The 14,348-nt window shown below is 33.9% G+C and overlaps 2 protein-coding genes across 2 annotated transcripts in view; both read left to right on the top strand.

The window, feature by feature from the left end:
- Positions 1 to 14,348, top strand: part of LOC126748000 (lysosomal aspartic protease) — a 48,196-nt gene that overhangs the window by 13,551 nt on the left and 20,297 nt on the right. The window contains exons 4-5 of the mRNA XM_050457002.1: positions 6,869 to 6,987; positions 7,058 to 7,257. Coding sequence (XP_050312959.1) covers positions 6,869 to 6,987; positions 7,058 to 7,257 — 319 coding nt within the window. The remainder of the gene's footprint in view (positions 1 to 6,868; positions 6,988 to 7,057; positions 7,258 to 14,348) is intronic.
- Positions 594 to 6,168, top strand: LOC126747999 (uncharacterized). The gene is made up of 2 exons (XM_050457001.1): positions 594 to 4,532; positions 4,658 to 6,168. Exon 1 carries the CDS (start codon positions 2,960 to 2,962, stop codon positions 4,151 to 4,153), a length of 1,194 nt encoding a protein of 397 aa, XP_050312958.1. The 5' UTR covers positions 594 to 2,959; the 3' UTR covers positions 4,154 to 4,532; positions 4,658 to 6,168.

A 14,348-nucleotide genomic window follows, 5' to 3' on the forward strand; every position in this document is an offset into this window, starting at 1 on the left:
TAGTAGCCTGTATTCCCCTTTGTTCAAAACTTCCTCGACCTTGTTTTCGTAGGTTTCCAGGTCCATAATCACAGTTGCATTGCCCTTATCTGCAGGAAGAATTTTCAGATGTTCTTTTCACTTCTGAGATTCCTGAGAGCTGTTTCCTCTTCTTTGCTGATGTTCTGCGAAGGTTTCTGTTTTTTAAGTGAGTCTAGAGCAACCCTTACCTCGTGTCGAAATTCATCGGCCTCAGGACGTGGTAGGTGGATTGATTCTACGGTGGATTGATTCTACTGAAGACACTATGTCTATAAAGGATGGTTTTGAGGATATGGCGAAGTTTAGTCCTCTGTTTAACACCTTTTGTTCAGCATCGGTAAGGGTTCTTTTTGATACATTAATGATGGTGGCGGGGAGGTTAGAGGTTGGTGCTGGTTGAGTCCTGTTGGTTCGTCTGGATTTAAGGTTTTGGAGTTTTGAAAGGTGGCCTGCTCTTAGCTTCTGGCAAGTGAAGTCTATTTTGGCAAAGATTGGTTGATAGTCTTCCTCCAATGTAACTTCTTTGATTTCTTCGAATCGCTGAATGCATTCGATTTCTATTTTTGCTTTCTTCCAACGGTGGTAGCTAAGTTGAGATCGCAGCAGCTCCATACTAGCACGTTCTGATCTTCTACCTGGTATAGCGGTTTTGAGACGTAGACCAGTAGGAATGACATTGGCGTCTCTTGTCTCTCGCAGAAAGCTAATGTGTTCCTCCTCCTTGATCATCTTTATCTTGGTTTTCTCAAAGCCTCTAAATAGGTTGCTGGTTCCGGGTCCGTACCGGTTATCCAATCTGTTTTTGAAGGTGGTAGACAATGGTACAGTGAAAACATCTTGTCGAACTTGCATTGTCTTATTTATTTAATGTAACACGACGTTTCGGTTGGTAAGTATCTCCAACCGTTATCAAGTGTAAACTGACAGCAAACTACTATTCTATAGGCTTATATACTAGATGTGTGTAGCTATGTGGAAGGGAAAGTCATCCGTGAAAAGAGTTGGGGGGGGGGGGAGGACACGCCTCTCTCTAGATCCTACACTGTCCTGAAACGTCGTGTTACATTAAATAAATAAGACAATGCAAGTTCAACAAGATGTTTTTTAATATGTATGTTAAATACATTTTTATTAACTACATCCACAAATTTTTCGTAACAGGGTATGTCTGTATTTTCCGCTACCAATCGGTCCGCTGTACGTTTTAAGGTTGTCCCAACTCCCTCCGGGGCACCTTTACCATGTCCAGCCTCACTGTATGACCAAGAAATCTTGTTAATATTTGTAAATTTAGTTGGCAAATAATACCCAATGATATTAAACATCGTCTTGTTGCGGTATTGTGTACTAGGGCTATCCGAAAGAAAATAGATGGTATTTATCAATGGCCTGGAAAAACGTTCTAAAATTGGAATCAAGTGAGATGCAATTGCTTTGGCATCATGTCTAAGACTCGGAGATATAGTGGAAAATGAGCTTACCCGATCCTTGCTGTAAGCAACGCTGATGCCTGTGCCTCGGAGAAATATTTGCATGAATAGTTTTCTGAAAAGTCAATATGAAGAAGCAATTCGGAGTCATTAAGTGACTTTTTGAGTGTTGATAATGTTCATATATTTTGGAAGAAGCAAGAACACCTCCTGAACAAGATTGTAGTGAGATATTGTAATAAGAGTGTAAAAGATGTGTTAAAAGAGTGATTTAAGTGCAAACAATAGACCAAATATGTCTATATGTGTTTTTTGTGAGGAATCTATACCATCACGAAAAAAACTGCCATGTAGTGAATGTAAAAACGCTTCGCATATCAACTGCGTTCACAAGTCCGTCGATGTAGCCAATTTGATTTCTGAAGTAAGAGGTTTATCCTGGAAGTGTGATGAATGTGTTTCAAAATGTATTTCCATTGACCAATCACGTTTAAAACTTCTCGTAAATGAGCATGTACAATCATCACTGGCTTCTATTACTGCTGCTTTTGAATCCCTAAAATCTGATTTAGTTACTGTAATCTCTGAGAAGATCTTAAGTGTCAAGTCGGCGACTACTGCACCGGTGAGCTATTCAAGTATAGCAAAAAATAACACTCAACCTGCTGTCTTGGTAGTGCCAAAGAACCAAGCCCAGACCACTGAAAAGACCAAGGAAGATATAACCCATCGAATTAACCCATCGGAATTGAATTTACAGTTAACCAAAGTAAAAGCGGTTAAAAATGGTTCCATTGTCGTAGGCTGTAAAAGTCAGGAAGAAAAAAAAAACGTTTAGAGAGATGGCTCAAGAAAAGTTAGCTGATTCCTATGAAATTAAGGAGCTTCACGGAATTAGTCCTAGGGTTCGTATAGTAGGTTTTAGGGAAAATTATAATAATGACGAATTTCTTAATTTAATTAAACAAATAAATAAAGATGTATTTTTTTCTGAATCCATATGTAATGTTTTTAAAATATGTACGACAAAAAAAAGTGACAAGGTATTTCAGGCTGTTGTTCAATTAGATAGAGCGACATATGATAGGATCATAAAGGTGGGCACTGTTTTTGTGGGATATGATGCGTGCTCTGTATTTGATGGTGTTGAAGTAAATCGCTGCTTTAACTGTAATGAATTTAACCATTCTTCAAAAAATTGCATTAAAACTCAAATTTGTCCCAGATGTAGTGAAAATCACTCAGTAAAAGAATGCAAATCTTCCACATTAAAATCTTCTAATTGTATTAATCATAATTCTCATAATCGTGGCAACACTGTCAAATCGGATCATGCTGCTTGGGATATATCGGTATGTTCGGTTTTCAAGAATGCGTGTGCAAAACTACGGGCAAATATTCTCGGCCAATAGCAATTAATCGATAATTTCATAGCTCAAGGTGCTGCTTCTGTACCTGCCCATCTAACGATTTTGAACTATGCTCCTGCATTGACCCCGCCCGTATTGATGGCGCCTACTGCGAGCAACCAAAATTATTATACTGCACCGAGTACCGGATTTAGTAAGCGCTTTTTGATCTATTATCAGAACGTACGTGGCTTGAGAACAAAGACTGCAGATTTATTAAATAGCACCTCTGCGTGTTGGTATGATCTAATGGCGCTTACTGAGACATGGCTCGATTTGTCAATATCTGATGGTGAGGTGGTTGCGGCTGTGTACAATGTCTTTCGAGCCGATAGAGATTTTCTAAATACGGGAAAATCACGAGGTGGGGGCTGTCTGATAGCCGTTAATAAAAAGTTTAATGCTTTTAAAATAGATGTAAATCAAAGTGTTGATCTTGAGCCCGGTATAGATATTGTTGGTGTTAAGATTGTATTAGATTTCTCGTCAATTTTAGTTTTTGCTGTATATCTTCCTCCTCCAGTATCTCCTGAAACTTTGGAAAATCTGTTTGAGTGTCTAACATCCCTTGACTGCATTTTTGGTAATAATATTTGCATATTGGGTGATTTTAATCTACCTAATTACGTTAACTGTAACAATTCTCAAGATAAGCATATTTTAATACTGCAGAACTTTATAACTTTTCTTAATTGCAATCAAAGCAACTCTATACAAAATTCAAATAACAGAATTCTTGATTTGGTCATAAACAATAATGAAAATTGCATAGTGGAAAAATCTTTGGATCCGTTGTTAACCGAAGATACTCACCATCCTGCTCTTGATATTTCGTTAAAATATTGCCACTCTATGAATTTTAAGCGTAAGACACTTTTTAACCTACAAAATGCATTTAACTTTAAAAAAGCTAATTTTCCTAATTTATATGATGCCTTTTCAAAGACTGATTGGTCATTTATGGAAGCTACGGTTTCTGTGGAGCATCAGTTTAAGGTCTTTTATGATTTAATATTAAAGGAATTGGACAGTTTTGTACCAAAATATCCTAATATACCTAGGAGAAATTTTCCACCTTGGTTCACAAATAGTATTATAAGGGATATAAAGCTTAAGAGTTTTCATTACAACAAATTTAAAAAATATGGAAGAACCGATGATATAAACACGTTTAAATTGTTACGCAATAAATCTAAAGGAGATATATCTAAATCTTACTATCAATACGTTTCAAATGTGGAAAGCAGTATCATAAATAATCCTAACAAATTTTGGAGTTTTATAAAGAATTAAAAAAATACAAGAGATATTCCTAAAGATATGTTTTACAAGGACACTCCTATAAAGGGCACCCTTGAGATAGTTAATTCCTTCGCTGACTACTTTAAACGATCTTTTTTAAATAATAATTTACACCCTAATTCTCATCATACCCCAAATAACTCTCTTAATATAAATATTTCTTGTTTTTCAGAACGCGAAGTACTCAATGCTTTAAACAAATTAAAACCTAAATTTACAACAGGACCGGATCTTATTCCTGCATTTATTATTAAGGACTGTAGGCATATACTTGTAAAGCCTTTACTTGTTTTGTTTAACAACTGTCTTTTATCGGGGTCTATTCCCGCATTATGGAAAGTTTCCAAGGTTTGTCCTGTATTTAAAAAAGGTAATAAGTCCGATATATGTAATTATAGACCTATATCTATAATTTGCAATTTTTGTGAAGTTTTTGAATTTTTAATTCACGATAGAGTTTTTCCGTTAACCTAAAATATTATTATTCCCCAACAGCACGGATTTTTTAAAGGAAGGTCTACGAGCACAAACCTTTTGCTTATAACTCAGAATATTGCTGAGGCAGTTGATAATGGGGAACAGATGGATGTTATATACCTGGATTTTAGCAAGGCTTTCGATCAATTGAATCATAGTTTAATTGTTGATAAGCTTAGTAATTTTGGATTTTCAGCTGTCTCTCTTCAATTGTTTCGCTCATATCTATGTGGTAGAAGTCAGTACGTAGAGTTATACGGCGAAAGGTCAAGCTCCTATGATGTAGTTTCTGGTGTCCCGCAGGGATCTGTGCTTGGACCGCTACTGTTTAACTATTTTATTAACGATATTGGTGATAAATTGGATTGCGATTTTTTACTTTATGCAGACGATATCAAGTTATATAATAAAATAAGAAATCTCGCAGATTGTCATAGATTGCAGTATAATCTTGACTTGGTAAATGCTTGGTGTGTAGAAAATGGTCTAAAGTTGAATGTTTCTAAATGTAATGTTATGACATATACCAACAAATTAAAACCGTTATTATTTAACTACGCTTTAAATACGACTACAATAATACGCACAAATTCTTTTAAAGACTTGGGAGTGTACTTTGATACCAAACTGTCTTTCTCATACCATATTGACACAGTAGTCTCAGAAGCGTCAAAATCATATGGATTTATTTATAGAAGCACTAAGGATTTCAGAAATCCAGATGCCATAAAAACATTATATTTTGCATATGTACGATCACGATTGGAATATGCTTCGGTGATATGGTATGGTCGCCGGCTTATAATGTACACATTAACAATCTAGAGCAAGTGCAAAGGCGCTTTTTAAAATACTTATGTTTTAAGTGTGATAATGTATACCCACCTCAGGGTTTTCCACATGATGATCTGCTCCAACGTTTTAATATTTGTTCCCTAGAAACTCGACGAACCTTTTCTGCTCTTATGACATAAATTACTTAATTATCTAATCGATAGTCCGCCATTAGTGTCAAAATTATATTTTTTTGTGCCTCGTCTCAATAATAGACATCATACCACGTTTCATCTCCCTACTCCTAGAACAAATCTACTTAAATTTTCACCAATTTATACCATGTGTAGTATTTACAATAATGATGCTCATTTTGACATTTTCAATATTACAAAGGAAGCCTTATGTCGCTCACTTGAACACTAAGCCACAAGTAACCTGAGTTTGTATTAAGCTATTTTTTGTAAATAATATAGCCATTTCCGTTAATAAAAATTGAGGTTTATAGTCAGCACATTAGGTTTTGATCGTTTTTGTTACTTATTTTCTATGCCTCTTATTACTTTTTATGTAATTTTTTAGTTAGTTTTAGTTAGCTTAGAAGATTTTTGTAACAAGTTATATATATATTTTTCTTAGTTAGCATAAGTTATTATTATGTATTTGAAGGTCTTTGCTGCCTTGTAGATGGGTATTTATTTACCTGTAAGGCTTGTATTGTAAAATAAATAAATAAATAAATAAATAATATCTTCTTTCAAAGTTACCTGCACAATAATCGTCTTACCAGTCTTACTACTAACTCGGGATTCTTTTTTAGTACACCACTTCTGGTATTGGCATTGGCTCTTTGCATTAAATTCATTTACTGGAACGTGAATTTCCTTGCAAGTTTTACATTGTCGACTTAAACATTCTTCATTATGGGGGTTACACGTAACAGCACTAATAACTTCCTCGGGATTTTTCAAATTTATAATTTTTTCAAAGTGTAATCCGGAAACGATCAAACGAAAATTTTCATGCGTTATGCATAAGCAAGTGTCCCGGGAGCCAAGTTTTGGTGGCACTACCCAAAAGGGTCTAAGACGGCAAAATGTAGTGTAAGATATTTTACATCTTTTTTCTTTTAAATATTTCTGATGCAAGGTGAGTAATTCATATAGCGTTTTTGCTTTTTAACTTTTTTGTATGTAATACACTCTTTCTTTCCCGCACACAGACGACTGTTATCATAATTTTCGAAAAATTGTATAACATCTCTTCTCACAGAATTTATCTTTACATTAGCTCTCTTACAGTGTAAACTTAGAATTTTAACCCTCTCCCCTCTGAACGCGACAAATCCCGAAGCATTTTAGTAAAAATATCAACGATCTAAACATTTTACATAATCAAAGCAATTTAAAATCTAACGAGTTATTCACTTTTTACGAGTAGAACTTTTTATTTCAGTACTTCACAACAAATACGACTCAACTAAATCATCTACTTATAAAAAGAACGGCACCGAATTCGCTATTACGTATGGATCCGGTAGTCTTTCGGGATTCCTCTCGACAGACACTGTTGCTGTAAGTATTGGAAAATGCCAAATAAATAAATATTCAGTTCGTTTAAATGAAATCAAATAACCCTCTCTAGGTTGGTTCTGCCATAGTCAAGGACCAAACCTTCGGTGAGGCTTTGAGTGAACCCGGTTTGGCATTTGTGGCTGCCAAATTTGACGGTATCCTCGGAATGGCTTATTCTCGCATTTCCGTCGATGGAGTGGTGCCCGTTTTTTATAACATGGTCGATCAGAAAATTATAAATCAGCCTGTTTTTAGTTTTTATCTTAACAGGTATGTTTTATATATATATTATTCATATACAGTTTACTTTATTACTTAAAAACTGAAATTAGCTAATCATCTCATATAAATAACTAAATTGGTAACAACGGGTAACAAATAGGGCATCTTTTAACCTCCTTGTTTGGTATGATAGCAGGAATATTACGCTGCAACTTTGTTGGGGCAGTTTTTGCTATATATTATGTCTGAAAAAAAGTTTGGTTATGAATAATATAGTAATTTCTAAAACTAACTGGCTCCTGGTAACTAAATTGAGGTTTTTTTAATGGATCATTTGCAATGTTGCCAGGAAGTATAGTAATAGTATCCTTCTTTCTCTCTTAAGCAGGAGAAGATTTATATATTGAAACTAAGGTAAATTTACAGATTTCCTTGTTTTTCTATTTTTTTTTAATTAACTGTTTTGTTTGATCATAGAAAGAGCTGTTGAGGTATATCGCAGCATAACAATTGAGCGTAATATATTAAATTTATTAAAAAAATAATTTAATTTTTATTAATACATAATAGTTAATAATTATTAGTAACTGGCTTAATTTTAACACACAAAATTAAGCTGATATAAACTAAAGCAAAAAAGTTACCAATAAGGAAATATAAGTATCTGTAATACAACAATGATTATTTACCCAAAAATATGAAAAAACAAACAAATATATTAAGAAAAGAAAACGAAACAAAAAAAGAGAACTCCCCAGGAACTCCATATTATATCCATTGATGCATACAAATCATGATGTTGCAAAAAATCAAATATGGCAAGTCTTGGACCTTGATGGACAAAATCACCTCTAGTTCGGAAAGTTTTTGAGGTGCAAGAAATGTTTTTATATCGAATTAGTGAAAAAGAAACACCCTTTCTTGAGACAAACCTCTTTTAAGACATTTTCAATTATTTTTTAAAATATTCCCAAGAATCGTGGACATTTACTATGAAAATTGACAAAAAAAACATGTCTCAACCAAAACTGCTCTAAATTTCCAAATTTTTAGTCTAGAATGACGTTTTTACCCTCAAATCCGTCCCCAGGAATTCCATATTATTACTGTGAAAAAATTATGAAAATATCACCAGTGGTTCCTAAGTTATACCCAAAAATATCCATTGATGCATAAAAATCATGATGTTGCAAAAACTCAAATATAGCAAGTCTTGGACCTTGATGGACAAAATCACCTCTAGTTCGGAGAGTTTTTAAGGTGCAAGAAATGTTTTTGTATGGAATTATTGGAAAAGAAACACCCTTTCTTGAGACAAACCTCTTTTAAGACATTTTCAATTATTTTTTAAAATATTCTCAAGAATCGTGGACATTTACTATGAAAATTGACAAAAAAAACATGTCTCAACCAAAACTGCTCTAAATTTCCAAATTTTTAGTCTAGAATGACGTTTTTACCCTCAAATCCGTCCCCAGGAATTCCATATTATTACTGTGAAAAAATTATGAAAATATCACCAGTGGTTCCTAAGTTATACCCAAAAATATCCATTGATGCATAAAAATCATGATGTTGCAAAAACTCAAATTCGGCAGCTCTTGGACCTTGATGGACAAAATCACCTCTAGTTCGGAGAGTTTTTAAGGTGCAAGAAATGTTTTTGTATGGAATTATTGGAAAAGAAACACCCTTTCTTGAGACAAACCTCTTTTAAGACATTTTCAATTATTTTTTAAAATATTCTCAAGTATCTTGGACATTTACTATGAAAATTGACAAAAAAAACATGCCCTAACCAAAACTGCTCTAACTTTCGAAATTTTTAGTCTAGAATGGTGTTTTTACACTCAAATCCGTTCACAGGAACTCCATAATATTACTGTGAAAAAATTATGAAAATATCCTCAGCGGTTCTTAAGTTATACCCAAAAATATCCATTGATGCATAAAAATCATGATGTGGCAAAAAATCAAATATGGCAAGTCTTGGACCTTGATGGACAAAATCACCTCTAGTTCGGAAAGTTTTTGAGGTGCAAGAAATGTTTTTCTATGGAATTATTGGAAAAGAAACACCCTTTCTTGAGACAAACCTCTTTTAAGACATTTTCAATTATTTTTTAAAATATTCCCAAGAATCGTGGACATTTACTATGAAAATTGACAAAAAAAAAACATGCCCCAACCAAAACTGCTCTAACTTTCGAAATTTTTAGTCTAGAATGGTGTTTTTACCCTCAAATCCGTTCCCAGGAACTCCATATTATTACTGTGAAAAAATTCCCAGTGGTTAATTGCATAAAAATCATGATGTTGCAATATGAGTTGCAAAAACTCAAATTTGGCAGTTTGGACCTTGATGGACAAAATTACCTCTAGTTCAGAGAGTTTTTGAGGTACAAGAAATGTTTTGGTATCCACTTATTGGAAAAGAAATAAAATTTCTTGGGCAAAAATCATTCCATTGAATTCCTCGAAAAAATCATCCATTTGAATTTTTTTCCCATACCCTTTTTTTTCTAAATAATCAGCAGCAAAACAATTTGTTTTTTTTACACTGAAAGACTAAAATTCGAATAAATTTAAGTGGGAACTGAATCAAGAATTGAGTGCTGAATAGTGCCCCACTATTTTCTGAAGGCATTCCTATCACGCCTCTTTCAGGATCTTCCATCTTCCAACAATTAATTATTTACAATTTCCAGGCATTTATAGTCTTTTTTTAGCAGGTGCTTCATGCTAGTGAGAACTTGTCCAGGAATTTGAATAATATCAATAAATTGATATTCTGGTTGTTCCATTTGCTTTCAAATTATCAACCCAATTTGTGCCACTGCATTAATAGATTTTAAATTTTCACTTTCTAGGGACTTGCGTCATCGAAAAATAGAACAAGACATTATCCTTCGTCTTCCCACGTTCGAAAAGTTATGTAGTAAGTCCCAAGTGGGGTACATTTGTACCCCATCATGAAAATGATACTACTGATACATTTACATGTTTTTAATTATACAAATACATAAAATAAACTTGTAACTAATCAAATTATAAAAAAACATAGTTAATTTTCTTTGCACTTAACACACTTCACTTCTTTTACATGGTGTTATGTTCGCGCATACGAAATTTTGACACTCCTTGCAAAGTTGTCTAGATTTGCGATCTCTATTTCGATCACAGTGATAACAACGTCCACTTTTAAGTCTTTCATTTTGGTTTTCAACTGGAGGAGACGCCAAGTCTGGAACAACATCGCGCATATACTGCCTTAGCGTCTTGCTCAAGCGTCCTGAGTTATTATATCTTCGTACAATATATTCTTTTACCAAATATTCTCCTAACTGAAGCAAAAAATATCGCCGGTCGTCCTTAGATTTTTTGATTTTTGGATACTTGATGTCCCATAAAATCAAAGAGTTTAGTGCCGCAATATCTAATAATTGGCCAAAAATTGCCATTGGCCATCGATTGCAAATTCTGCGAGCAGAGTATTGCTTTACCATTTTATCTGTGGTGTCTACAGCATCCTTTGTATCATTATAATGAAGTATAATATGAGGTTTATTCTTATATTTTTCATCTGCAACAGTACCATCATGATGTTCCGTAGACAATAAAATAACTGCTTTGCCTTTGCTAGGTGTATAAGAAAATTCAGGCCTAAATAATTTGGGTTGCAACTTTTTTGGAATGTATGACTTATTTTTTCTAAGGGTTCCACACAGGGTAGGCTTGTAAAAAAATTATCAGTGGTTGCTCCATATCCGGTGCCAAGAGGTTCAGCAAGATCCAGAACCACTCTCTCACCCTGATTTTTTTCTGGTTTGTTATTTATTTTACCAAGATAAACCTGTAAATGTATAAAAGTCTAATTTCTAGACCGATTAGGCTTAAATAAAAAACCCCTGGAAGAGAAATTAATTATCGTCTTTTTAATAAGGGATAAATCTTCTTTCCAAATAACTTTAAATAATTAAAATAAGTTAAGAAGCATAGAAGTTATAGTCACTTTTGTGTTCTGGACATAATGGTTCTTGCATAGTTGATTTCTTTATACGAATATACCTGTCGCATTGATTTGATGACATTTTTCACACAAGTTTTATTAGACTTTTTTGACGTCTTTTGAACGATTTATCCATTTCCAAAAAAAATTTAATTTAAAAAAAAATCCAAAAAACTTACCTTTGCCCACTTTTTCGACTGGAATCTTCCTCTGAGAGCCACGAATCGTTTACGATCGCTATAAAATGATGATCATCGTTTGTGAAGATCATAACCAAGTGATATCAGTGATATTCCTAAGCGATTGAGATTGTCAGTGAGGAGTGAAATTAGGTAGAACCTCAATAGGTTGACTTTTACCCACTTTTTGACCTTTAAACCCCTCTGAGAGCCACGACTCGTTCACGATCGCTATAAAATGATGATCTTCGTTTGTGAAGATCATAAATAAGTCAACTGAGTAATATTCCCAAGCGATTGAGGTTGTGAGTAAGAAGTGAAATGAGGTAGAAACTCAAAAAGTTGACTTTTACCCACTTTTTGACCTTTAAACCCCTCTGAGAACCACGAATCATTGACGATCTTTATAAAATGATGATCCTCGTTTGTGAAGATCATAAATAAGTCAGGTGAGTAATTTTCCCAAGCGATTGAGGTTGTCAGTGAGGAGTGGAATGAGGTAAAAACTCAACATCTTTACTTTTACCCACTTTTTGACACAAATCTCCCTCTGAGAGCCACGAATCATAGACGATCGCTATAAAATTATTATCCTCGTATGTGAAGATCATAAATAAGTCAGATGAGTGATATTTCTTAGTGGTTGAGGATGTGAGTAAGGAGTAAAATGAGGTAGAACTATTACTTACTCATCTATAGTAACATGTGACCCAGGTGAATAGGCCATGATACAATTCTGAACAAACAAATCAAAAACTTCTCTAATTAGCGCCAATTTATCGTTTATCTTACACTGAGGTCTAGTAGAATAGAGTCCATAAAATGAGAGAATATGCCGGTGACGTAAAATGCGCACAAACTTAAATTTAAACCAAAAAATCAATAAAGGGGAGGCCCCATATTTCCCTGATTAGGTTTACTTGACCGTGAATACATGCATCTCTCTCTTTCACATCTGCTAGAATTCTACGCTTCTACGCTTAACGATAGCCAGCTTAGATGCGCGAAGTCTGACGTCACCGGCATATTCTCTCATTTTATGGACTCTAGTCGTGAAATCGAATAAATGCTGTAAGCAACTGAAATCGATTACGTGACATTCTTGCTGGAATAATAGCCCTGACATATTTCTTATCTGTACACCATAACATTTTTTGGGGCTCCTTGGTTGCTTGAAGCGCTCCTTGGATCAATAGGATTCCTAGGTACGCCTTGATTTCCGTAGAATCGGTAAGCTGCCAAGTTCGTTGCAATTTATGTGGATATTTTTCATTCCATTGTCTTACTACCTATAACAAAATAATTCTTAATAAGTAACAGTAAAATAAAGAAAACTAATAATACTAATAAATAATATCAAATAAAATTTTAAATAAGATCAATGAAAAAGGAAACTTACCTCTTCAGCTTTTCTATTCGTTTGAACTACTAATGTATTCAATATATTGTCTGACATGAACAGTAAAAAAGCTTCAATTTCAGTGGTAAAATTTGAACTATACGGAGTAAGACCTTGTTTATTCTTTATTATATCTTTAGCTCCTCTGCGTGTCTGAGGATAGGGAACTTTTGACCACTGGGTACCATCTTTAGATTTATAAAATAGATTTCCACCGTTCATAGACTCTTGCTGTTCCTGCTCCACAGATGTGCCTTGACTGTCACTATCGCATTCAATAAGATCCGACTCCTCGTCATTTATTTCCGGTTCCCCGTCACTTTCCTCATCGTCAGACAAAAGTACGTCAAATTCCCCTATTTCATCATCGGAGTCTGCATATAATAGCCGTTCTAATTCGGCATCACTTCGACATTTTTGATTAAATTTAAAAAAAGCGAAATACCACAAAATTAGCAAAACTAACTGCTAAAACAAAACACTTCAATGGCTTTGAAATAAATAAAACAGTAAATAAGTCTGCGCACACTGCAACGATCACTATAATCAACTAATGGTCTATTTTTAGAAGCAGCGCGCGCCAGATCGAAGTAAAAGCACCGCCAAGCCAGTGGGGTATAAATGTACCCCAGGCTATTCAAACAACTTTATTTTTGAAAAACCGAGAAAAAAATGTGGTTTAAAAGGCAGTAAATATTTACAAAGCTTTTATTAGCAGAAAATAAAATTCTTCAGAAAAAATCAGCTTTTTTTGGGCAAATATGCAAGAAAAGAGATGTATGGGGTACATTTGTACCCCACCCGGGAAGACGAAGTTTAAAAAAACTCTTCAAGATGTTGCTTTAATGGAATTATTAATGGATAAAGCCGAAAAAGTGTTTAAGTAGGGACAAAAGTGTTCACCTAAAAATTAAGTCTTATAATAATGTTTACATTAAAATTGAGAAATTAGGTCTATTGGGTGAGGTGTTCTCACATAATTACTTATATTTAACAAATTGTTAAATAAAGTAATTGTAATTATGTGAGAACGGAACTCTGATATTCGGTTCGGTGTCTTATATTTCTACCGTGTAACGCAAAACTTTGGAACTAATTTGTCAAATCAATATTTTGGTGTCTGATTTAGAACGAGATAAAGATTAATTAAAGAAAAATTGTCGTTTCTGAGACTGAAAATTACAGATTTTGTACGCGTTGTAGCCCTTGCTGAGTTACCACTAATTTGTTAAATTAGTTTGTTTCTTATTTAAAAAACTGAAATTCTTTTATTGGTAAAAAGCAGGAGCATAGGAAACTTTCGCAAGATAAGAAACAAGGTAAGGACGTTCGAATAATTTAAAAAGTGATTTCTACATGGAAAAAGATTTTTTTTTATATGAACATAATTTTGGTTGTATACAGGGTGTTAAACTTTTTTAAAAATTAAGCAACTAAAAATGCCACTTTTTGTGAATTGACACTAGTTGTCAGTGGCGAAGCGTGAACTTTTCTTTCGGGTAGACAAACAATAAAAATTGTTAATTAGAAAAAAATGTGTATTCAATATTAT

Source organism: Anthonomus grandis, chromosome 20 (assembly GCF_022605725.1).
Source record: "Anthonomus grandis grandis chromosome 20, icAntGran1.3, whole genome shotgun sequence".
In the NCBI taxonomy this organism is placed as follows: Eukaryota; Metazoa; Arthropoda; class Insecta; order Coleoptera; family Curculionidae; genus Anthonomus; species Anthonomus grandis.